This window comes from Pogona vitticeps, chromosome 15 (assembly GCF_051106095.1).
Source record: "Pogona vitticeps strain Pit_001003342236 chromosome 15, PviZW2.1, whole genome shotgun sequence".
Classification (NCBI taxonomy): Eukaryota; Metazoa; Chordata; class Lepidosauria; order Squamata; family Agamidae; genus Pogona; species Pogona vitticeps.
In genome coordinates, this window is record NC_135797.1 from 8297882 (window position 1) to 8323561 (window position 25680).

Below are 25680 nucleotides of genomic sequence, written 5' to 3' on the forward strand. Positions count from 1 at the left end.
ACTCTTATTAACATTTATTATAGTACTGTGTTAGCGTATTTCTAAACATTACGAATTACACAAAAGTTGCCAAATTCTGCAAAAGAAGTGGTGAAATTTTCAGTGCCACTCAATTTTTTTTGTATGCTTCATTTAAAGTGTATACTACCTGAGGAAAAAGATACACGTCTGTCTTTCAACTTAATTTACAAGTGATTGTGATGAGATGGGATATGTGATTAAAATCTTGTATTGAATATGGGTTTTGTAATTAAGAAATGTGCAAGAGAGGTTCCATCTTGTTTCTCTGCATAAAGGATCTTTGCTATGCTGACAGGGTGTTTAGTAGTGACAGCTGGGAAAATACTTTGGTGCGAGCAGGAGAAAGAAACTTTGTGATAAGATAGATGGGTATTGTTGTGACTCGTGGCCAAACCACAGAAACCCAAATAATATCTGTTACCCATGAGAAAGAAGGTCAGGTGGTACAATAGGACTGTCTGGCTAACCACGGATTTTTTTGGATGACATCGTGGGAAGGAGCAGATAAGGACTTACCAGTTACTCTTGAAAAAGGAACTTTTACCTATGGACAATGTCATTCGTGACTCACTCTAATGTCTCTCATGGCCTACTCGTATGGATTACTCATACACACACACAGGGAATATTCTTGTCTCTTTCATGGACTATTTCTATGGACTATTCCTATGGACTATTCTCGTGGATTATTTCTAGGACAATGGGATATTTTCTTTTACAGGATTTTTCCTTTTGTACAGGATTTTCATTTACAGGATAATGAAGGACTCTGGACTTTTTCTTGCCTGATTGGATTATTTTGTTTTTCCTGGTGTATTACCTTATTGGAACTGTTTTTATTCTTTTTCTTGACTTTTTGAATTATTTTAATGTTTTTGGACATTTATATATTGTTCATGTTTTCTTTGCCTCACTACGGCTTTGTAATTAACCAGCATAATGCTTATTCGTTTGCTTTTGCATAATTTGACTTTTTTCTTTAAGGAACTTACTTTCTCTTTAATAAAATAATGATTATAAAAATCAATTGGTTCCCTGAACAGTAAACTTGTCATAGGTCATCTGATGGTGCTTGCCTCGGCCTTGCATAATTAAGGAGTCCTGCCTGTGGTGCATAGTAAGTCTTATTAGGGCAGGCTTGTAAGATGGAGAGTTGTACACGCCTAGCTGAGCTCTGGGACTCTCTCAGCACATTTTAGGGTGTCCAATCTCCTGATTACTCTCCGTCCGACCGGTCAAGCATCCTTTCGGGGAGCTGATCGCTGACAGTGATAAACATTTCTTTCATGCTGGGCACAGTTTCACCTGCGGATTTGTGCTGCAGTAGCTGTGGAAAGACTCCAAAGAGAAAAGCAAGATGATACAACTGGAATGGAGGAGAATGGTATAAAATAAAAATTCTGGAAGGTCAGCAGAAGGCTTTAAAAACAGGATGGGAAATGGATTTGGGGCAAGAATTAAAAGAAGAAGTATGGGAGAATATATGGAGGTAAGAGCATGTTTAAAAATATGCCGGTAGGAATAAAGGACCCCTTCATGGATTGCTGCCTTGTCGTGGCGAAGGGGCTTGAGTAACTCAGAGGAGCTATGGGCTATGCCGTGCAGGGACACCCAAGACGGACAGGACACAATGGAGAGTTCCAACTAAACGCAATCCGCCTGGAGTAGGAAATGGCAATGCCACTCCAGTATCTTTGCCAAGAACGCCCCATGATCAGAAACAAAAGGCTAAAAGATATGATGCTGGAAGATGGGCCCCTCAGGTCGAAAGGCGTCCAACATGCTACTGAGGAAGAGCGAAGGACAAGTACAAGTAGCTCCAGAGCTAATGCAGTGGTTGTGCCAAAGCCGAAAGGATGCTCAGCTGTGGACGTGCCTGGAAGTGAAAGGAAAGTCCAATGCTGCAAAGAAAAATACTGCATAGGAACCTGGAATGTAAGATCTATGAACCCTGTGAAGCTGGAGGTGGTCAAACAGGAGATAGCAAGAATAAACATTGACATCCTGGGCATCAGTGAATTAAAATGGACAGGAATGGGCGAATTCAGCTCAGATGATTAACATATCTACTACTGTGGGCAAGAATCCTGTAGAAGGAATGGAGTGGCCCTCATAGTCAACAAAAGAGTGGGAAAAGCTGTGATGGGATACAATCTCAAAAATTATAGAATTATGTCAATACGAATCCAAGGCAGACCTTTCAACATCACAATAATCCAAGTTTATGCACCAACCACCATTGCTGAGGAGACTGAAATTGAACAATTTTATGAAGATTTACAACACCTTCTAGAACTGACACCAAAGAAAGATGTTCTTCTCATTCTAGGGGACAGGAATGCTAAAGTAGGGAGCCAAGAGATAAAAGGAACAACAGGGAAGTTTGGCCTTGGAGTTCAGGATGAAGCAGAGCAAAGGCTAAAAGAGTTTTGTTAAGAGAACAAGCTGGTAATCACAAACACTCTTTTCCAACAACACAAGAGGTGACTCTATACATGGAAATCACCAGATGGGCAATATTGAAATCAGATTGATTATATTCTCTGCAGCCAAACATGGAGAAGCTCTATACAGTCAGCAAAAACAAGACCTGGAGCTGACTGCGGCTCTGATCATCAGCTTCTCATAGCAAAATTCAAGCTTAGACTGAAGAGAGTAGGAAAAACCACTGGACTACTCAGGTATAATCTTAACCAAATCCTTATGAATATTCAGTGGAAGTAAAGAACAGATTTAAGGAACTCGATTTGGTGGACAGAGTGCCTGAAGAACTATGGATAGAGGCTCGTAACATTGTCCAGGAGGCAGCAACAAAAACCATCCCAAAGAAAAGGAAATGCAAGAAAGCAAAGTGGCTGTCCAACGAAGCCTTAGAAACAGCAGAGAGGAGAAGAGAAACAAAATGCAAGGGAGATAGGGAAAGTTACAGAAACTTGAATGCAGACTTCCAAAGAATAGCAAGGAGAGACAAGAGGGCCTTCTTAAATGAACAATGCAAGGAAATAGAAGAAAATAACAGGAAAGGAAAAACCAGAGATCTGTTCAGGAAAATTGGAGATATTAGAGGAACATTTTGTGCAAAGATGAACATGTTTAAGGACAAAGTGGGAGGGACCTAACAGAAGCAGAAGACATCAAGAAGAAGTGGCAAGAATATATAGAGGAATTATATCAGAAAGATCTGGATATCCCGGACAACCCAGAAATATAGTTGCTGACCTTGAGCCAGACATCCTGGAGAGTGAATCTAGTGGACCTTAGAAAGCCTGTCCTGAGCATACTCATGTACTACAGTGAGTCCTGGACCCTCTGTGCACGGCAGGAAAGGAAGCTGAACACATTCCATATGTGTTGCCTCCGACGGATTTTTGGTATCACCTGGCAGGACAAAGTTCCAAATAGAGTAGTCCTAGAACGAGCTGGAAATTTTAGCATATATACATTACTGAAACAGTGACGTCTACGTTGGCTTGGGCATGTCCTGAGAATGGCTGATGGTTGGATTCCAAAGGATCTCCTGTACAGAGAATTAGTGCAGGGAAATCGCCCCAGAGGGAGACCACAGCTGCAATACAAGGACATCTGCAAGCAGGATCTGAAGGTCTTAGGAATGGACCTCAACAGATGGGAAACCCTGACATCTGAGCATTCAGCCTGGAGGCAGGCAGTGCATCACGATCTCTCCCAATTTGAAGAGACCCTTGACCAGCAGGCTGAGGCAAAGAGGAAGTAACAAAAGCAGCAAAATCATTGAGCTGGACAGGGGACAGATTGGATTTGTCTTCAGTGTGGAAGGGACTGTCACTCTCAAATTGGCCTCTTCAGCCACACTAGACGCTGCTCCAAGTCCTCCATACAGAGCTCGTTATCATAGTCTTTCGAGACTGAAGGATGCCTAATGAACAGTAGTACACAAATGTAGTCCCATTCTTATGTCTGGGGACTTGTCCGCAAAAAACTCAAGATAAAAACATACGGAGAATTTCATTTCAGCCCTGGCTGAAATCTATGGTAATTGGAATTACAGTTTCAAATCCAGGTCATGAATGGGTTGGGGGGGGCTCTTTTCTCACCTGCACAGCCGTCTCACAGGTAACACTGTATTCCATATCTTGCCGGGTTAGGCAGTTCACCTCTCCTATGATGGCCCCAGTGGCCAGGTAGTCTGTATAGGGAGTGGCTGCCAGACGTTCCTCCATCTCTTCGTTGTAAACTCCATAACGAGGTGCAGAACCAGAAAGCTAGAGAACAAAGAACACAAAGTGATTCTGAGTAAAGAAATGAACACTCGATTTTGCTCACAGGTGACCACCAGCGGTCCCCAACCATTTTCGGTCCGTGGACCGTTTGGGGTCTGTGTGCTCCATTGGGAGATTGGGCACCTCCCACACACATTTATTGGTGGGCGTGTCATGCTTGCTGGTGGGTGTGTGGCGTTCATGCTAACGCTTCCCCCAGCACCCCTTCCCTATGGGGAAGTTGCCGTGGGGCAGCCAGCCCGGGGAGTGCCCCGACGCACGGCTTTGATTCTTTGCTCACTCGCTCCCCACCCTCCCTCTCCAGGGAGCAGCCGGCTAACAAGCAGCCACTCTCCCTCCCCCCCCCCCCTTGGACAGTGTCACTGAAACTACCAACATGAATTTGACCAAATTCCGGGAGGCAGTGGAAGACAGGAGGGCCTGGCGTACTCTAGTCCATGGGGTCACGAAGAGTCGGACATGACTTAATGACTAAACAACAACAAACTAGATCTACCCGTAGACGTGACTGATTACAATCCACAGAGGCGGTAATGTCAAAAAGCAAACAGTCCTTCACCCTTACAGAGGGAATGTTTTTGACCCCAGAACCTTTGATACTTCTTGGAGGTGCTTTAAAAAAGTTGATTCATGAAGAGCTGACATAGGTCATATATACTTCACAGCTAGTTATCTGAAGAGCTGACGCTACTACAGAATAATGCTTCTCCCCAAATGGAGTCCATTATAGAATATCACCACAGTGCCAACTCCACAGGGAATGAATTTGGAGAGCATGGTCAGGTAAAAACTAACAGTCCATATTCTGGACAAAAAATGGAAATATTTTTGTGATAGAATAGCAGGAGGAGGAAATAACCAATGAAAAAACTGGAGTATGCTTTAATAAACAACTGCCGAATCATTAGCAATTAAAAGTTACAAGTGGTATGAGATACAACTAGCTGAACCCCATTTTTTGGCGTTCCTTTACACCTCGTCTGTTAATTCGGTCAACTGTAACTGAAGCTTACCTTAACCATCCCGGAGACAATTAAATGGATTCCTTCCGGTAAGTAACCTTCTTCAGATATGACATCTCCGTAGTCAAAATAAACAATGTATGCTTTTTCCTGAAAATAGAAAATAAATATAACGATGACTGCACAATTCAGAATAGATTGCGTGTTGCTTAGTACACACACAGAGAACAGGATTTTTTAAAAATGTACTTCCGTTCCAGATCTAAGATGATGATAATGAAGGTTTTTAAAAGCAGTGGCTGTGAGGCTTCTTTTGAGAGTTCAGTAAGGATGAATTATGGAACGTTTAAAGTACTTTTTTTAAAACTTAGAATGCAGCATGAGGCGATAATAATGCACGCTTTAAAATTTTGTTACCTTTAAAAGGCCATCATAGTCACTGTTATTACTTCAATATTGGGCAGAGAATGCCAAACCAATCCTGAGACATAAAGTTTCGAAATCTCTGCATAAGGAGGGATGTTCACGGGGAAAACATTTTGGGTTTCCTTCAGAGGTGTGTCTCCTTTGCTCTCCGGCCTTTCCGGTTAACGTCCTTTCATTGAAATACAAAAGGGCCTGGCTCTTTCAGATTCTTTCATTTCACATTTCTCTATTCATGTTCTGTCTTGGATTTGTCGAAGAGCTCTAAAGAATCCTCAAACTACCACAAAAGCAGGGATAACACAAGGATACACACACACACACACACACACACGTGTCTTCCAAAAACGAAGACAAAGAAGCAAACAAATGAAAGTGACAAAAATATTCTCAGCTCCCCCACAAGAATGTAACTACAATAGGGGAAGATTTTCTTCCCTCCAACCACTGAGTTAGAATGATGATGATGACGACGATGATGGGTCTTTCCTTCTGTAAGTTCATGACCAGTACGCAGCCGAGCAGAGGGGAACAAGTGCCTTGTGGGATTTGAAGAATATAATGCATCTTAAAATAGCATTTGCCTGTTTTTTTGTAGCCACCTCACACTGTTGGCTCATCTTCAGCTTGTGATCTATGGAGACTCCAAGATCCTTCTCGCTCACACTATTGCTTATCCAGATATCCCCCATCTTGCAACAATGGGTTTGGTTTCTTTTTCCTCGGTGCAGTGCTTTGCACTGATCCTTGCTGAATTTCATTCTGTTGTTTCCAGCCCACTGCTCAAGCCTATCTAAATCATTTTGAATTTTGTTTCTCTCTTCCAGGGCATTCGCTATTCCACCCAATTTTGTGTCATCCGCAAATCTGGTTGGCATTCCCTGTATTTCCTGACCCAGGTCATTAATAAAAATATTGAAGAGCACTGGGCCCAGGACTGATTGTGCATCCTTCAGTCTTGAGAGACTATGGTAATGTGCTCTATATGGAGGACTTGGAACAGCATCTAGTGTGGCTGAGAAGACCAATTTGAGAGTGACCATCCCTTCCAGACGGAAGACAAATCCAATCTGTCCCCTGTCCAGCTACCTTATTTTGTTGCTTTCGTGACTGCCTCTTTGCCTTGGCCTGCTGGACAAGGGTCTCTTTGAACTGGGAGAGGCCATGATGCACCGCCTGCCTCCAGGCTGAACACTCAGATGTCAGGGTTTCCCATCTGTTGAGGTCGATCCCTCAGGCCTTCAGATCCCACTTGCCAATATCCTTGTATCACAGCTGTGGTCTCCCTCTGGGGCGATTTTCCTGCACTAATTCTCCATACAGGAGATCTTTTGGAATCTGACCATCAGCCATTCTCACAAAATGCCCAAGCCAACGCAGATGTCGCTGTTTCAGTAATATAAACATGCTAAAAATCCCAGCTCATTCTAGGACTACTCTATTTGGAACTTTGTCCTGCCAGGTGATAATGCGTCAGAGAGAATGCATATGGAAAGTGTTCAGCTTCCTCTCCTGCCCTGCACAGAGGGTCCAGGACTCACTGTAGTACATGAGTATGCTCAGGACAGAGGCTCTGTAGACCTGGGTCTTGGTATATGCCCTCAGCTTCTTATTAAATCATACTCTCTTTTTGAGTCTAGAGAACATGGTAGTTGCTTTCCCAATGTGTTTATCCAGCTTGACATCTAGGGAGAGAGTGTCAGAGATCATTGAGCCAAGGTACACAAAGTCATGAACAACATCCAATTCTTGCATGGAGATAGTAATAGAGGGAGGTGAGTCCACGCCCTGGCCCATGAATTCTGTCTTCTTCAGGCTGATTGTTAGTCCAAAGTCTTGGCAGGTCTTGCTAAAATGATTAGTGAGTTGTTGAAGGTCTTCAGCAGAGTGGGCAACAATGGCTGCATCATTGGCAAAGAGGAAGTCCCGCATGCATTTCAGCTGGACTTTGGTCTTCGCTCTCAATCTAGACAGATTAAAGAGCTTTCCATCTGATTTAGTCCGGAGATAGACACCTTCTGTTGCAGCTCCAAAGGCGTGCTTCAGCATGACAGCAAAAAAGATCCCAAAAAGGGTTGGTGCGAGGACACAGCCCTGTTTCACTCCACTTTGGATGTCAAAGGAATCTGATGTTGAGCCATCAAAAACTACAGTGCCCTTCATTCCCTCATGAAAGGACCTGATGATGTTAAGGAGTCGAAGTGGACATCCAAACTTGGGAAGTATTTCCACTCTCAATGGTGGAGAACCCACAGCCCTTTTGACAGAAACATACCAACATGGCAACATTCCCGTTTGAAAATTATGATTTTTTTTAAATTAAGAAAGTTGAACAACAGCTGCTGCTGGTGGTGGGACTGTACGGCAGATGTAAAGGGAATGAATCTGCTTCGTAGCACACACTCTATGGAATGTTGGTTGTACTGGGTGATGAAATGCAGGACACATATAGTAGTGGCCTTCCTGCAGGCTGGATTTGATGTGGAAAGAGCACGGAGGGAGACAAAAGAATCAGTAATGGCTGTGCATCGTCTGAACTCCCAGTAAAGCATCAAAACTCGCGAGGATATATTTTGCTGGTGTGACAGCAGCCTTAACTATAACCTACTATGATAAAGTCACAACTTTACATTGTTGCTTCCTAATAGAGAGACTCTGAAATCCTCAAGCAAAAGGACTTTCACCAAAGGAAGATATAATGATAAAAAGCAGATACAAGTATTTATGTTGATTTTGAACTAAAATACCGACATATTAATGTAAGCTGAAAACTCCAAGGACAAATGAGACATTAAATACAAATGTGCAGAACATTTTCTTTTTTAAAAAATTAATTCTTGGAAATCTGCATTTTTAAAAAAGATGCAGGACCTTCTTTTTTATTATTAAAAGAATGCAAAATACACCTACTACTACAGGAAAAAAAAACTATAAAATACAAAACAAAACAGTACATTTACCCATGTGCACCCATCACCTTCAGGACTAGCATTACAGTTCATTCCATCCATTTTCACTCCAAAATTCCATTGTTTCTTCCCTCGGTGTAAACCCCTTCCCTCTCCGAAATACATGTTCTAAAAATACATTCCATATTTTCTTAAAATCATTATTTTTCATTTGGCCTTTACTTATTTTCATATCACATGTCAGTTTATCATTAATAGCCATGTCCCATAATTCTCTATACCATTCCTCCAGGTTAAATTGATTTTCATTTCTCCAATTCCTTGCCATAATTATCCTTGCTGCCGTAATCATTATTACTATTAAATCCTTATTTTCTTTCGCCAGTTGATCTTTAATCATATTCAATAAAGCTATTATTGGAGACATTGGAATATTCAATCCAATTATTTCAGATATTTCTTTAAATATTAATTTCCATTCTTTCTTTCTTTTTTCACATAGCCACCACATATGTAAATACGTCCCCTTCTCTTTTTTACAACTCCAACATAATGTTGACACAGTTTTGTCCATCATATTCATTTTGACCATGCAGCACCTTCTTAACTTTTTCCCTGGTGGCCTTTTTTTTCCACTCTAAATTGCCCCAATAAACTTCTAGTTTACCTCAAATGGGATAAATTTTATCCTTTGTACGAACAGAGAGAGAAAAGGAGACATTCAAATGCACATAAAAGAAGAGTGAGGGAGGACACATCAGCCTGTTGGTCTCATTATGAGAGCGGATCAAGGCCAGAATTTCACCAGGAAGAAAAAAAATGAAAAAGTGGTCCTGTTACCATGGTATCCCCAGGCCTTTATAAGGGCCTAATTACACGTTACACTTCTAGGGCTGCTTTGACCTACATGACAACAGATTATTGTTTTCTGATCCCTAACTGCAGTGCATGGTAAATATGATCAGTAATCAGCGGTGGAAAAACCTTTGAAACATATCTAGTGTACAGATGAAAGGCAGGCAGGCAAGAAAGCCAACGGGGGAATAAAGCAGGACTGCACAGAGTTCTGGTCAGGGTATTTTAAAATACCGCTATAGAAACATCACCTTAATGTAGTCGATTTGGTGTGCGTCATTGTACAGCCACATCACATTATGCAAAAGCTCCAGCGCAGTACGAGGTGCGATGGTCGGCGGGAGGGTTGCAAGCCGTTTCCTTTTACTTACAATCATCTAAACAAGAAAAGTATTCCAAGGTACAGACCATTTAAAATTCACTTTAGGCTTAAAGATTTTAAGTTTTGTTAGATATTAAGAACGATCCATGACAAAAATGTTTTTACACATCCAAGCTGTTTTGAATAGACATCAGTTTAATCGTCTTCTGAAATTACTGAACTACAAAGTAGAATTAAATAATAAACGAGGGCAAAACTCAGATATTATGTGCTTTAATTAGTATTTAATGAATTAATCTCCACCCCACTGCTCCCCTTGTAGGGAGCTTGTAGTTAGAGCTGCAAACATGTTAAAGTTGGAGAGAAGCAACTGCGGCATTCTTTCAATGTTGAAAGAAGACCATCGATGCCACCCGTTTTACCTGCAACGTCAGACGTCACAGGAAGACTTTGCTTAAATACTGAAGTCTGGGCACCAAAGAAATCAAGCTGATTTTTGCACTCACGGAGGTGGGAAAATCTCTAGCTGTGACACTCAGATGTTTTTTATCAGTCAAGGATCTTCCTCTTCTATTCTAACATCTTTTTTTTCCCCCAGAAAGAGCCTTGTAGAAGAACTGTCTCAAGTGAACAGGAAGAAGCCAGGCAGCCTTTCCTGACTAAAAGGCTATTGTGCCAGTCTCGGAGAGTGGAACATGGGCATGGAAACCATTTTGCCCATTACAGTGGGTACGCCTGGTGGGGAAATGCCACAGGGGGCTTGGAAATAATGGGGTTTGTTCAGGAAACCAGTCTTGCCATCATTCAAGAGTTTAACCACGACAGGACAAAAAGGAGTTTTCCTTCTTCCCACTGTCTCGTTATAGCTGTTTAACACGGTGGGTAGAGTGGTCAAGGGCACCACAAAATCACTCACACTCCAGGCAGACATTTGTTACGAGTATCCCCAGATGGAGCTGAGACGGACTTCCTTTTGTCTTGGCAAGGCGACAGTAGAATATGGAAGCGTCCTAGGTGTCCTGAGCAAAAGTGCAAGGAGAACTCTGCAACCTTTCCCGCTCTTGGAAAATGGAGGGCACTTTTCAGTGACTGTGAAATGGTCTGAGCTTGTTTGCAAGGGGGGGGGGTCTGTGAAGATGTCCCTCTCGGTTGAGTCTCCCTCCCCTTTGTGACCAGTTCTGTTTGCCAGCAAAAGGTGGGGGGTGTCCAGTGCAGGACTTGAAGGCCCCACAGAGCGCTTCACCTGGGACCTCCTCAGACGGCGCAGCCACCGCCCATTCCTGACCATTCACTGCGAGGGAGATTGAGGGGAGGCCTTTATAAGTCCCTCAACGACATCGACATGCACCCAATATTTGGGGGCTGTGGAAAACTGATGGAATGTTCGCAGAAAAAAAATAAGATAGACAAACCTTTAAAGCAGGGGTGTCCAACCTTTTACCTTCCCTGGGGCACATTAGAAGATGAAAATTTGGTTTGGGCCGCATGGGGGGCAGCCCTAGCCGTCCTCCGCAGCCCCACTCCAAGCACGCTTACTGGCAGCTGCGATTTCGGACAGCAGAGGCTGCCAGCTTCGACTCTGGTGGCTTTATGGGACTGGGAGGGGGTCCACCTATTGACGGGGATGGCGCAATGCAGTCACGCAGCCCCCCTGTCCCCTCCCCTCCCACTCCTTCCTCCCCTCTCTCCCCCTCTACTGTTGTGACATGCCCTGGCCACATTCCATCCGCAAGCAGCGGCAGTGTAACTTGAAACTTTGGAATTTCTTTTAAAATAAAAAATTGCACTGGGCCGCATTACGAGCTGACCTGGGCCGCATGCGGCCCTCGGGCCGCAGGTTGGACAAGCCTGCTTTAAAGTCATGAAAATTTACTCAGAATAAATCTTGGGCTCCAATTCACAGAGCTCAAGTCTGTCTTTACAAGGCCACAAGTCTGCAGCCTTAAAGCACATAGTCGTAGGCATCCTTCAGTCTCAAGGGACTTGGTCACGTGCTCTGTATGGAGGTCTTGGAACAGCGTCTAGAGTGACTGAGAAGGCCAATTCGAGAGTGACCATCCCTTCCACACTGAAGACAACTACAATCTGTCCCCCGTGCAGCTCCCTGGTTTTGCTGGTTTCGGGGCTGCCTCTTTGCCTCAGCCTGCTGGACAAGGGTCTCTTCGAAGCACAGAAAGTTCCTCCATTAAGGTCCACAGAAGGATTAGTCCACTCTTTAGCACCAGCTTTCTAGAGTTTTACAGCTGTGATGCTGAGGTCCAACCCCTGCGGTCCCAGTGAGCACAAACAATGGAACCTGAAAAATCTTTTTCCAGAAAGTCAAGATGGGAAAACTATGGGCTAAATTTGACTCCCAAGGTCCACCCGTCGAGTTCACAAGGATTCTGTTTTCAAGTGCAAGAATGGGGAAGCTACAGGTCACTTGCAAGATCGGCCCCCGTCAGTCCACAGGGTCTCAGAAGGGCTTTACTTTCTCATAAAGGAGGCAGACCAAGAGGAGAAGTGAGGATGGGCTGGGAAAGGGAAGGAACGGACTCAAGCCGTGGCTTTGCCTCAGAAGCAGCCATGCGCAAGGCGCTCTGAGGGACCCCTTGAGTGACCTTCAGGCTGCCTCCATCTTCTCTGTTGCTTCCCAGTCTCAGGTTTCATCAGCTTACCTGCAGGGAAGCCCACAAAGTGCTGGCTTCACACCTTCCTCACCTTCCCCACATAGGGAAATGAGTTTGGGTACATTCAAAACTTTCTCATAATAAACGTAAACGTGTGAAGTGTATGTATATACATGGTTTTTGGAAGTTACCTCATGAAGTTGAGCTCCTTCAGTTTTATCAACAATACCTCCTGACGCCATAAACTTCAGTTCTTCAGAAGCTATGTTTAGCACCGTTTGGCCTGCTTGTTTAGTTTTCACAGCAGTCACAACATCTGGATAATTGCGCTGCATTAAACCTAAAACAAATAAAGGTGTTGTTTTCCATGCAAAGGAATATTAAGTGCCAATCAACCAAAGAACTGTTTTGCTATAGCAATCCTCTCGTTTCTTCTTTCACCATCCCGCCTGAAAATCTGCCAATTCATTCAATTCATTTTACATATGGTTATAGCCCGATTTTAAAAAAATAAAAGACAGAGGCGAACAACTTTGATATGGCCGCTGCTGAATGGAATACCAAACAACATGGACGTAGGGTGATGACAAAGATAATAAAATATTTTAGCCACAGGCAAATCAAAAAGTTGGAACGTCAAGGGGAAGGAAGGTTTAACACTCATGGAATACATTCAGTTTTAATAGAATATCATCAACAACAATGTTAGTACTTTAATATTTCCTCAGAAGGTTATAGAAGCTTTGGAAATTGTAACTGAATGCACACGTCATTTCAACAGAAGTACAATGCAGCTACTTGTATGCACAGGATATATGTTTAAATGCCTACCTAACTCTTTCAAAGCATCTTCTTTGTTTTTTTCCAGGATTTTATTTATTTCCTGTTTTAAAAAAAAGAACAAAGTAAAATTTTACTTTCAAGTTATTGTTATCTCTAGAATGAACGCCAGTCCGTCCTTTTCCATGACCTCTGCTATGACACTGGCTATCTTTGTCCCTTCCCCATTTCACGTGGTTGCTGTGGGTCTGAAAGCCATTTTTGTGAATGCTTTAAGTTTAAATCATTACCAATGAGCAATGTGAGGCTGGGAGTATCTCCAGAGGCCCTCCTCCGAGTGCACCGTCCCTCTCCTCGATCGGAGACACCGAGGGACACCTCTCTTCCCTGGTAGGAGATGTACAGGGACGGTGTTTGGAGAAGGAGTCACTAGAGGGCAGAATTCCAGTGGGAGAAGAAGAAGGAGAAGAGATAAAAGGAGAGGGGAAAGGGGGGCAGTTAATAGAAGAGGAAGAAGCTGGTTGGGCGCAGGAGGAGGAGAAAGATGGGGGAAAGAAGGACTGGGTGGAAATAATACAGGAGGACCCCTGGACGGGGGAGTGGACTGAGTTTCAGGTCCCCAGGGGGGACACAGAAGAAGAGTGGAAGAGACCAGTCTATAGCAGTAGTCCTCAACCTTGGGCCTCCAGAGGTTCTTGGACTACAACTCCCAGAAGCCTTCACCACTATCTCTGCTGGCCACGATTTCTGGGAGTTGAAGTCCAAGAACATCTGGAGGCTCAAGGTTGGAGACCACTGGTCTATAGGAAGCCACCTTCTTGGGGAGAAAGTGAAGAGAGAGAAAGGAGAAGAAAGTTCAAAGGGTAGCAACAACGGGAGAGCCAGAGACAAGGACACAGACCATGTACAGAGAGTCCTGGAAAACCCTACGGGGCAAGTAAATTCAGGCCGTGGTTGTGGCAAAACCCGGGCAAGAAGGTGTGGGAGCCACAGGTGGGACTGGGTTTTCCACCCTCCCCAATCGCCTCAAGCACGGCTGCACCCCGATGAACCGGGCGTTCCACAGAAGGGGCATGGCAGAGATTTAAGTTCATCGCCCTCACTGTTGAATGGGGACTCGTTAGGGTTTGAGGGGAAGAGAAGCGATAGCCTGTCCCCGAAGCAAGAGACAGGATCTGTAGTTAACAGTGAATTTGATCAGTGGTTAGAAAATAAAGACGTTTTGTTAGAAGAGCCTGAGTCACCCTTATACCAGAACGCCTGAGATGGAGAAAAGGGAGCTGCACAAAATCACAAGTAATTATAGCAATTATTTTTTTTTGGGTGGTGATAGATATAAGGGGAATATCTTACTGTGTTTTTCTGTGTTTTGAATCATATGAAAGGAATGACAGGATGGCATCTTCTCCTTGAATTAACAGGGAGTCCTAAAGATGTCTTTTTCACTTCTTCAGGGAGAGGAGCTAGCCTGTCTCCCAGACTTGACTGGGAAAACAGGAGACTAATCCCATCTTTCCCCATTTGAAATAACGACACAAAGGAAAAACTGCACCAAAGCACCGAACTGTTGCCAGAATGAGGACCCCAAAAAAGGAGGATACACTCACGCAAAATCCGGAGTACTGTCTCCATCTGAAAACATATGAATTCGCACTAACTGATCTCCTCTTGGTTGTTGTGGGTTTTTCAGGCTCTTTGGCCGTTTTCTGAAGGTTGTTCTTCCTAACGTTTTGCCAGAAACTGGTGAAACGTTAGGAAGAACAACCTTCAGAACACGGCCAAAGAGCCCAAAAAACCCACAACAACCATTAGATCCCGGACGTGAAAGCCTTCATGAATACATTGATCTCCTCTTAATTGCGGTTATTCAAGTAGATTTCTGTGAATCACAGATAACGCTTTTCTGCAGAACCATTTGAAAACATCTAGGACCGTTTTCATGGTAGCTCCTCCCCTCCAAATTCCTCTGCGTGCTTTTCAGGGTTCCTGCACTTTCTTCAAGTTCCCTTGAGTTAGCAGCTTTCAGATCCAGACCAAGAGGGGAAATAGTATGAAAACGGACACCTCCAAAGAGATCACGGGTTCGATATAAAGGAATGCACACTTGAGCACCTGAAGCACCCTAGAAGCAAGTCAGCTGTTCTTACTTCTGGTCTCTGTCCATCACACACACAGGTGATGAGCAAGATGGCTATCTAACAGGGACAGGTGGAGAATGCCAGCGAAGAAGCCAACAGAACGACCTCTCTAAAAGCGGTATGGCTGTCCACTTCCATGTCAAAGGCAGTAGCGTCTGAAGAACATGTCCAGTGACAGCCTTATAACCTCAAAGAGGTTGCTGAAGTTGTTAGTGGTCTACTTGAATGAGAGCCCTTGGGAAAGATTGCCCAGTGGGTTGGTAGGGTAGTGTAGCTGTGGACATCCCCGATCCGGCTGGATACTGAGTAGAAATAGACATTTCTTCCTTCAGCCTTGACAGAATAATAATGGAGAAGTTGCCATAGAAGGCAAGGGTCTTCCTGACCTCCAAGGAGCAAAGAGTGACACCATCTAATGGAGCAGGAGTTTAAAGCATTTGGAGAGAATGAAGAGGCTCCCATTGCAGGTGAAATAGAAGCGACATCCTCATTCTCTCATCTGGCGAGGAATGCTATAGGGAGGAACTGCTACTGTCTAAGCCTACAGGTGACCAAGAGTGGTCCACTACATGACACGATGCTTGGCGATTCTTTCTTGGAAGAGATGGGAGACTAATTCCAAAATGCTGCTCGCGGAAGAGTTTCCAACCAACCACTCCCAAGGTGTTAGCATGAACAACAGCCATGCTACGAGACTTTGAGCGTCATGAATGGGAAAAGTTGATGCTCCTCGTAGAGGAGATTGAAAAGAGAAAGAACAGATTCCCCCATCCCAGGAAACCATCAAACTGGAAAGAGCAAAATAAAGGAGGTAATATTTGTTCTGTCCAAATTTGAAACGTGTTTTTCAAAAAGGGATGTTCCCCCCAATTGGGGGGAAAGGCACCACAGAAAGAGTCCGATGGATTCTCTTCCTGTCTCAGATCACCCTGTGCCCTATCCGTTGGGTTCTGGGATCAGAAGATGATTGCTATCAGAAGAAAAGGCTTACAAGAAAAGAAGGAACAAAACACTGAAGAGAGCTATTGCCTTTCAACTCTAAAGAAAGATAGGCTGGACTCTCAGAACTCCAGACATGAGCAACTGTCTACTTCCTAGGCAAGAGCTATCTGGATCCTAAGATCTCTCCACTCCCTTGAAATGACGAGATTGAATTGAGATCCTGCCTATCAACTCCCGGAAAAGATGCCATCCTGAGGTGCAGAATGTCCTCTGTAGCAAAAAAACCCCATCTTCAATGCATTTATTACTATTTGTATTTTTATCTCCCTCTCCTTGCAAATTGGGTAAGAGAACCGCGGACAGATTCTGGGTAGAAAACGCTTGGTCAGTCTAGAGGCTACAGAGGAGAAGGAGATTATCCTATGGAATGGACCCCTGAGAGGGTTGCAACAGAATCTCTTTTTACTGGTTTCTGTTGATACCTGCTTTTCTGAAAAACTTACATCCTCAAGTATTTTTCTCGAGTCATTATTTATGCATATTTACTACGGTATTTCTGTGACACCCTTGTATAGAGTCTTCCTCAAAATACATTCTTAACTTAGTAAAGAATATAGATTAAGTATAATTTATGTTTCTATTTTTAAAAAAGTATGTAGTTATTTTACTTACTACGTAAACTGTCTCATGACCAGCAATCTGTTCAATTAAACATTTAATATCTTCTTGAGCTTGTATGTAGCCTTTGGCGATCTCATAACACAAAGAGAGCTGTTTGTTTATTTGCCTCTCCAGTAATTTAATCAGTTTGGGTATTATATGCTAAAACATAGAACACATTAAACACATTCAGAACCTATAAACCTATAAAATCTATAAATCCAGAATATATCTACAAAATAATGTATACAAAAAGAGATGTGTCTGCAGTAGTATATGTCAGTCAGGAGGGACCACGTGAGCCCAATGCAAAGTCTTCAACAAGACTTTGAATCAACCTTGATCGTCCAGTTGTTTGGCTCCTGAAAGACTGACTGCTTAAGTCCATACAATCCCATGGTTTCAATACAAGGGCAACGATACCTCGGAAGCAGAGACACAGCCAGCTTTGTGGCTACATAGCAAGGATGGAAAAGATCTACAACCTGGAAGCCCTTGCAAAGTCATTTCGGGTATGGAAACTGAAAAGGATGGATAGGACATGATGAAATGAATGGATGGAGAAAGAAAGAAAGAAAGAAAGAAAGAAAGAAAGAAAGAAAGAAAGAAAGAAAGAAAGAAAGAAAGAAAGAAAGAAAGACAGACAGACAGACAGACAGACGCAATTGAAGCAATGGGATTCTGCAGCTAGACCTGGATCTTTAGGACGAAGAACATTTAGAAGATTTTCTAGCATCCTTGAACTAATCATTTCTAAGACAATTATGTATTTGTTTATTTTAAAATGCTTCACAATGAATAATAATGCGTATACAATAATGAGTATACAGAGGCGACAGGGAAGTGGTGGTTCCTGAGAGGGCAGAGTATGAAGAAGTTTGGAAGTGCGTTAACAATTGTTGTTGTTTAGTTGTTAAGTCGTGTCTGACTCTTTGTGACCGCATGGACCAGAGCACGCCAGGCCTTTCTGTCTTCCACTGCCTCCCGGAGTTGGGTCAAATTCATGTTGGGAGCTTCGGTGACCCTGTCCAGCCATCTCATCCTCTGTCATCACCTTCTCCTCTTGCCTTCACACTTTCCTAACATTAAGGTCTTTTCCAGGGAGTCTTCTCTTCTCATGAGATGGCCAAAGTACTGGCGCCTCCGCTTCAGGATCTGTTGTTCCAGTGAGCACTCAGGGCTGATTTCCTTCAGAATGGATAGGTTTGTTCTCCTTACAGTCCAGGGGACTCTCAAAAGTCTCCTCCAGCACCATAGTTCAAAAGCATCAATTCCTCAGCAGTCAGCTTTCTTTATGGTCCAGCTCTCGCCTCCATACATCACTATTGGAAAATCATAGCTATGACTATACGGACTTTTGTTGTCAAGGTGATGTCTCTGCTTTTTAAGATGCTGTCTAGGTTTGTCATCGCTTTCCTCCCAAGAAGCAGGCGTCTTTTAATTTCGTGGCTGCTGTCACCATCTGTAGTGATCATGGAGCCCAAGAAATTAAAATCTTTCACTGCCTCCATATCTTCCCCTTCTATTTGCCAGGAGGTGATGGGAACACTGGCCATGATCTTAGTTTTTTATTGTTGAGCTTCAGACCATTTTTTTTGCGCTCTCCTTTTTCACCCTCATTAAGAGGTTCTTTAATTCCTCTTCACTTTCGACCATCAGAGTGGTATCATCTGCATATCTGAGGTTGCTGATATTTCTTCAAGTTATCTTAATTCCGGTTTGGGATTGATCAATTCCAGCCTTTTACATGATGTATTCTGTATATAAGTTAAGTACGCAGAGAGACACTATACAACCTTGTTGTACTGCTTTCCCAATTTTGAACCAATCAGTTGTTCCAAACACAGTTCTTACTTTTGCTTCCTGTCCCACATATACATTTCTCAGGACATGGATAAGGTGGTCAGGCACTCTCATTTCTTTTAGGACTTGCCATAGTTTGCTGTGGTCAACACAGTCAAAGGCTTTTGTGTAGTCAATGAAGCAGAAGTAGATGTTTTTCTGGCCCTCCATAATCCAGCATATGTTAGCAATTTGGTCTCGAGTTCCTCTGCCCTTTCAAAATCAAGCTTGTACTTCTGGGAGTTCTTGGTCCACATACCACTGAAGCCTACCTTGGAGGATTTTGAGCATAACCTTGCTAGCGTGTGAAATGAGTGCAATTGTACGGTAGTTGGAGCATTCTTTGGCACTGCCCGTCTTTGGGATTGGGATGTAGACTGATCTTTTCTAATCCTCTGGCCACTGTTGAGTTTTCCAAACTTCCTGGCATATTGAATGTAGCACCTTAACAGCATCATCTTTTAAGATTTTAAGCAGTTCAACTGCAATGCTATCACCTCCACTGGCCTTGTTGTTAGCCAAGTTTTCTAAGGCCCATTTGACTTCACTCTCCAGGATGTCTGACTCCAGGTCAGCAACCACCCTATCTGGTTTGTCCGGGACATCCACATCTTTCTGGTATAATTCCTCTCTGTATTCTTGCCACCTCTTCTTCATGTCTTCTGCTTATTTAGGTCTGTAAAATTCCTGTCCTTTATCATGTCCATCTTTGTACAACATGTTTCTTTAATATCTCCAATTTTCTTGAACAGATCTCTGGTTTTTCCCTTTCTATTCTTTTCCTCTATTTCTTTGCACTGTTCATTTAAGAACACCCTTTTGTCTCTCCTTGCTATTCTTTGGAAGTCAGCATTCAGTTTTCTGTAACTTTCCCCATCTCCCTTGCATTTTGTCTCCCTTTTCTTCTCTGCTATTTGTAAGGTTTGTTGGACAGCTACTTCACTTTCTTGCATTTCCTTTTCTTTGGGATGTACAGTGGTGCCTCGCTTAACGACATTAATTCAATCCAGTATCTCAGTACAGCTTTTCCCACTCTTTTGTTGACCAAGAGGACTACTCCATTTCTTCTACGGGATTCTTGCCCACAGTAGTAGATATGATAATTGTCTGAATTGAATTCACCCATTCCAGTCCATTTTAGTTCACTGGTGCCCAGGATGTCAATGTTTATTCTTGCTATCTCCTGTTTGACCACGTCCAGCTTAACAAGGTTCATAGATTGTACATTCCAGGTTCCTATGCAGTATTTCTCTTTGCAGCATCGGACTTTCCTTTCACTTCCAGGCGCGTCCACAGCTGAGTGTCCTTTCGGCTTTGGCACAACAATTTCATTAGCTCTGGAGCTACTTGGACTTGTCCTCCTACTCTTCCTCAGTAGCATGTTGGACACCTTCCGACCTGAGGGGCCCATCTTCCAGCGTCATATCTTTAAGCCTTTTGTTTCTGTTCATGGGGTTTTCTTGGCCAAGATACTGGAGTGGCTTGCCAGTTCCTGCTCTAGGTGGATCACGTTTAGTCAGATCTCTCCACTATTACCTGTCCGCTTTGGGTGGCCCTGCATGGCATAGCCCATAGCTTTTCTAAATTACTCAAGCCCCTTCACCACAACAAGGCATCAATCCATGAAGGGGGTGCTAATAATATCAAACTGTAAAGTACGTTACTTTAGCCAGAGTGACAGACTAATATGTAACTAAATGGATTTAAGCCAAACCATAATTAATGTAAGGAAACTTTCCAATTCAGTGGAAACAAACTCATTTTCTTTACATATTTGAAACAAGAAAAAAAATGAAATTTGAACTGCACAAAACTACAGTGCAGAACATTGACAAATACTTGCTTACCTTCAAAAGTCGAAACAATCTTAAAACACGCATAAACCGGAATACTCTAAGAGAGTTGACAATAGCGTAAGATGGGTCATCGGCTCCAAAGATATTAATAAGAACAACATCTGCTATTCCCAATATTATCACTAAAAAATCAAACTGATTCCAGTGGTAATACATGTACTTTTTTCCCATTGCAATAACCTGTTAAAAACAAATATTACATTTATATTAGATCGAACACACTGACCATTACATACTGCAACTCTGCAATTCATAGAATAGGTTCATATATCAAAATTCAATAAATATGCGAACAGGTTATCTGATATATTAGAGCTGAGCTATAAATGTTGGAAGAAATTAAAACTATGCAACATCATGTAAGAATGAATTGAAACTATGCCACAGCATGTAGTGCCAAAAAACCCTTAAAAATGAATTTATTTATTTATTTATTTATTTATTTATTTATTTATTTATTTATTTATTTATTTATTTATTTATTTGATTTATATCCCGCTCATCTGGTAAATCTATACCACTCTAAGCGGCTAAAACAGCCTATAGTATAAAACCTAAATAAAATAGCCATGTATTAAAGAACATTTTTAAATTTTTTAAAAAGTCTTTAATATTCTTTAATATTGGAATAATTTTAAGATTTTAATATCAGGGTAAGGAACGGAGGGGAACAATGAGGATAAGGATAGAAGGGAAGTGGGCTTGAAAAGGTACCTTACAATTAATATAGTTTCCATATATTATACAATCGATTCAAATTATACTTTGAATATTTATTTATTTATTTATTTATTTATTTATTTATTTATTTATTTATTTATTTAACTTATATGCCGCCCACACTACCCGAAGGTCTCTGAGCAGTTTACAGCATTTAAATACAATAAAAAGGCAAAATAAAAGGGCAAAATAATTAAAATGCAATTACACAATCTGTTCCAGACATATTTAGTATTAATCTAATCATTGGCTATATGACTGTCTATGTTTTAATATTGCATTGGCATCCTTCAGTCTCGTGAGACTATGTTATCGTGCTCTGCACAGAGGTCTTGGGAAAGCGTCTAGTGTGGCTGAGAAGGCCAATTCGAGAGTGACAATCCCTTCCACACTGAGGACAAATACAATCTGTACCCCATCTAACTCCCTGATTTTGCTGCTTTCATGACTGCCTCTTTGCCTCAGCCTGCTGGGCAAGGATCTCTTCAAATTGGGAGAGGCCATGATGTACCACATGCCTCCAGGCTGAGCGCTCAGATGTCAGGGTTTCCCATCTGTTGGGATCCATTTCCAAGGCCTTCAGATCCCGCTTGCAGATCTCCTTGTATCGCAGCTGTGGTCTCCCTCTGGGGCGATTTCCCTGCACTAATTCTCCCTACAGGAGATCCTTTGGAATCCGACCATCAGCCATTCTTGCAACATGCCTGAGCCAACGTAGACGTTGCTGTTTCTGTAATGTATACATGCTAAAAATTCCAGCTCGATCTAGGACTACTCTATTTGGAACTTTGTCCTGCCAGGTGATACCAAAAATGAGTCGGAAGCAACGCATATGGAATGTCTTCAGCTTTCTCTCTTGCCGTGCATGAAGGGTCCATTATATTATCCATTACTCTTTCTCTTTTGGAACCATACATATAGTTTTTCCCAACATTTCTGGTGGTTCTTTTTCCTTCTTTCATCTAGCCATTCTGATAATTTGTCCATTTCTGCAGTTTCAAAAGTTTTGGCTCTCAGTTCCTCCATGTCCATAAAAGTGCTTTCCTCAGCGTGTGGTTGTTGAACTGCTTAAAATCCGCTGTTCTAATGTACCACAGGAATGCATGCCAACCCCATTTCAGATCATGTCCTTCTAATTTCAATAGCCTTGTATTTCCCAACATTAGGTAAAGGTAAAGGATCCCCTCGACATTTAGTTCAGTCGTGTCTGACTCTAGCGGGCGATGCTCATCCCATCTCCAAGCCGTAGAGTCAGCGTTTGTCCAAAGACATTTCCCGTGGTCACGTGACCAGCACGAGTAGACACGGAATGCTATGCACTCTTTAATTCAAACCAATGCAGATGCTCTATAACAGGGATCCCCAACCCCCCGCCCGTAGCCTGGTGTCGGTCCGTGGGCTTCCTGCGACTGGGCCATGGATACGGATCTCACCCTCCCCCTGCATGCACGGGGGCGTGTTGCACTTGCAGGTGGGCGTGTTGCACTCATGGGTGCGTATGTTGCACTCATGCACATGCATGTGAGCATGACACGCCCCTCCACAAGTGTGACATGCCCACCCGTGAGCATGGGGGTGCTACAAACCCCAAACAGTCCGTGGTTCCAAAATGGTTGGGGACCACTTCTGTAGAATATAACAGTCAATTTGGAAGTCCCATTACTCCTCTTGATGTAAGGTCTTGCAGAAATTTAGCTCTAATTCTTGGGGTGAATTTAGAGATACATTTTTCCAGGTCTTTACATATTGTTTGTTTTCCTATAATTGAGATTATTTGAAAAAGAAATAACATTTTTGGCAAGATTTTCATTTTAATTGTTGCTATTCTACCCATCATAGACAGTTGTAAATTTGCCCATCTGGAAAGATCTTTCCTGATTTTGTCTCTCAGTTTCAGATCATTGTCATTCAGAAGGGTACTTGACTTTTCTGTAAAGAATATGCCCAAATATTTTACTTTTCTTCCCTCCTGAAAATATGTGATTTTCATCTGTCTCCTGTTTTTTTCATATTTTTAGTAAAGAGTTTAGTTTTCTTGTGGTTTATTTTTAGGCCTGCCATCTCGCCAAGATCCTTTAACTCCAACATAAAAGCCGCTATTTATTCTTTGGGTTTTTCAACCAAGATAAGATGGTCATCCGCAAAGGCCTGAACCTTGAATGTCTCTCCTCATAGTTTGATTTCTTTGGTGGTGAAGGTTCAGGTGCTGAGGAAACGTTGGTCAACGGTTTCTGTTTGGTGGCTGTCTTCGATGTCAAAGGTTTCGACATCGAAGGCTTGGTTTTGTGAGCCCGCAGGGCAGTCGATAGAGTTGACGTCGAGGGCAAGACGGCTTCTCATTGCTCAGAACGAGCCGGAGTAGCCGAAGGGCGTTGATTTGCCACCTCGGAAATGGCTTTATCCATGGCTTTAGCACGGTGTATGGATTTACAGGAAGGTTGGGCCTGACATTTTTGCAGTGAGGGCAGGAAGGGATTTGATCAGACTCACCGGAGCAAAACAGGCACTTAGCGTGGTTGTCAGAGAGTGGGATTTTGTTATTGCAGACCTCACAATGTTTGAACGGGCCTGAAGAGGCCATGAACCAAAAACCGAAAGGGGGGAGCGGGGGCTTCCTCTCGAGGGGCAGAGCGGTATTTTAAAGAATATAATAATAATAGGGATGGTAAAGAAAGAAGTTTTGAAATAGTCAAGTAGTAAATGATTCTCTTTCTTTCTCTTTCTTTTTAAGAAAAAATCACAGAAGCTACGAGCGAGGCTCTCAATATGGTGGCTGAAAAGAAACTGAAGGGAGAGCCTTGGCACCAAGGTACATACATCGGGGGGGGGAGGGGTCTTCACAAATGTATCTTTTTGCTGTCGCAGGAGCTCTAGAATATTCCAACGAGGCTCCACGCATGTGCGGATCTCCCAGCGCGTGATTCACGGAGGCTACAAAGAAGAACATTCAGTGCCTTCGCGATCTTTTTGCATCCTGTTCCTTGCTTGTGAAGGCTGATGATCTCTTCTCTTCAGGCTTTGGACTATTTTTTTTTATTTAGACATATTTCTAACATGCCGTCAAAAGTCACACTCACCCAACCCCTAACCAGTTGAGATATTTTGTGTGTTCCAGTTCAAGCACACCCGGTAGAACTAAGGGAGCCCCTGATTCATTGCATCAGGTGTGCTTGAGACAACACCTGTTTTGCATATATGTGCTGTTGTGAGGATGATTTGAATAATTTTGAGACTGCAGAAAAGTTGCATTTTCAGGTGAATTTGGAGAAATCACTTGAACCATCTATTGTGTTGAGCTGTTTCGATTGCTTTTGTTTGATCTGTTCATTGCAAACAGCTGAAAGTCTGTAAATTCTGGCAATAAGCCGAATTTGCAATGCAAATTGAATAATTTTGAGGACAACTGGACATCCAAGAGCCATAGGTCTGACAAAGTGGACGTGTCCACGAAAGCTCACATTGAAATATGATAGTTCTTAAGGTGCTACAAGTTTTTGCCTTTGCATTTTTTGGTTTGTTTCTTTGGATTTGGTCTGATAAACAATATTTAGTTGATGGAAACATTTGTACAAGGTGTGTCGATGGCTCCTCACTTAAATGGGTTTAAAAGGGAATTAATCAAACACATGAAGAATTGGTCTATCGAAATCTGTTGCCTCATGGTGGTACATATACTTTAAATCACTGTGAAAGTAATAACACAGAATAACGATTGTTCAGTTATCAGACAAATAGCAAAACAACTATATAAAGCTAGCCAATTATAAATCACTAGGGGAGGGATAATCCGGGCTCTCCTCTGACTGTGTAGCAATGCACGGATACTCTACATATATGGTAGCTGATACAGGAAGACCCCAACCCCATATAAGTTGGGGATTGCTTCCAGATGGCCATGGATACTGAAAGCCATGGATAATAAGAAACAGTATATATATACCATGGTAAAAGGAAGGGAAAAAAACAGAAAAAATTATATTCATGTGCATTACCAGAACTAGGCTAGTAGAGGGGGGAAGAGACTACGCTATGTATTCTTCACTAGCAAGTATTCATGCCATGGTGTCTAGCTTCCTCTAGTGAATAGTTCTGGTAATACATGTGGAATTTTTTTCTGGATTTTTCTATTAATATTTTAAATATTTTCAGACTATGGATAAATGGATCAGTGGATACTGATCCTATGGATCAGGAGGTCCTACAGTATAATGGACCTGCTCCATTATGAACATATCTGTGACCTGGCAAGGAGTGATCCAGAGACGGCCTGGATGATCCCCAGGAATTAAGTGTTCGTAGTTGCTTCATGAATCATTATAAGTATCAGAATAATCAACTCTAAAAGAGAACAAGCACTAAAAGTCACCCTAATAAATAAAGCA

General features: G+C 42.6%; 1 protein-coding gene and 1 long non-coding RNA gene across 15 annotated transcripts in view; one reads left to right on the forward strand and one right to left on the reverse strand.

Annotated features, from left to right (window-relative positions):
* Positions 1-25680, reverse strand: part of LOC140702810 (solute carrier family 9 member C1) — a 288383-nt gene that overhangs the window by 214954 nt on the left and 47749 nt on the right. For all 14 annotated transcript variants that reach the window (XM_078381996.1, XM_078381998.1, XM_078381989.1 and 11 more), the window contains exons 16-22: positions 20570-20758; positions 16893-17042; positions 13192-13243; positions 12552-12700; positions 9681-9806; positions 5294-5392; positions 4095-4262 (exon numbers count right to left, since the gene is read on the reverse strand). In XM_078381996.1, the coding sequence (XP_078238122.1) occupies positions 4095-4262; positions 5294-5392; positions 9681-9806; positions 12552-12700; positions 13192-13243; positions 16893-17042; positions 20570-20758 (933 nt within the window). The remainder of the gene's footprint in view (positions 1-4094; positions 4263-5293; positions 5393-9680; positions 9807-12551; positions 12701-13191; positions 13244-16892; positions 17043-20569; positions 20759-25680) is intronic.
* On the forward strand, positions 10263-25579 carry LOC144584860 (uncharacterized). Its single transcript, XR_013539331.1, has 2 exons — positions 10263-10480; positions 24030-25579. It is a non-coding gene; the product is annotated as an uncharacterized LOC144584860 (long non-coding RNA).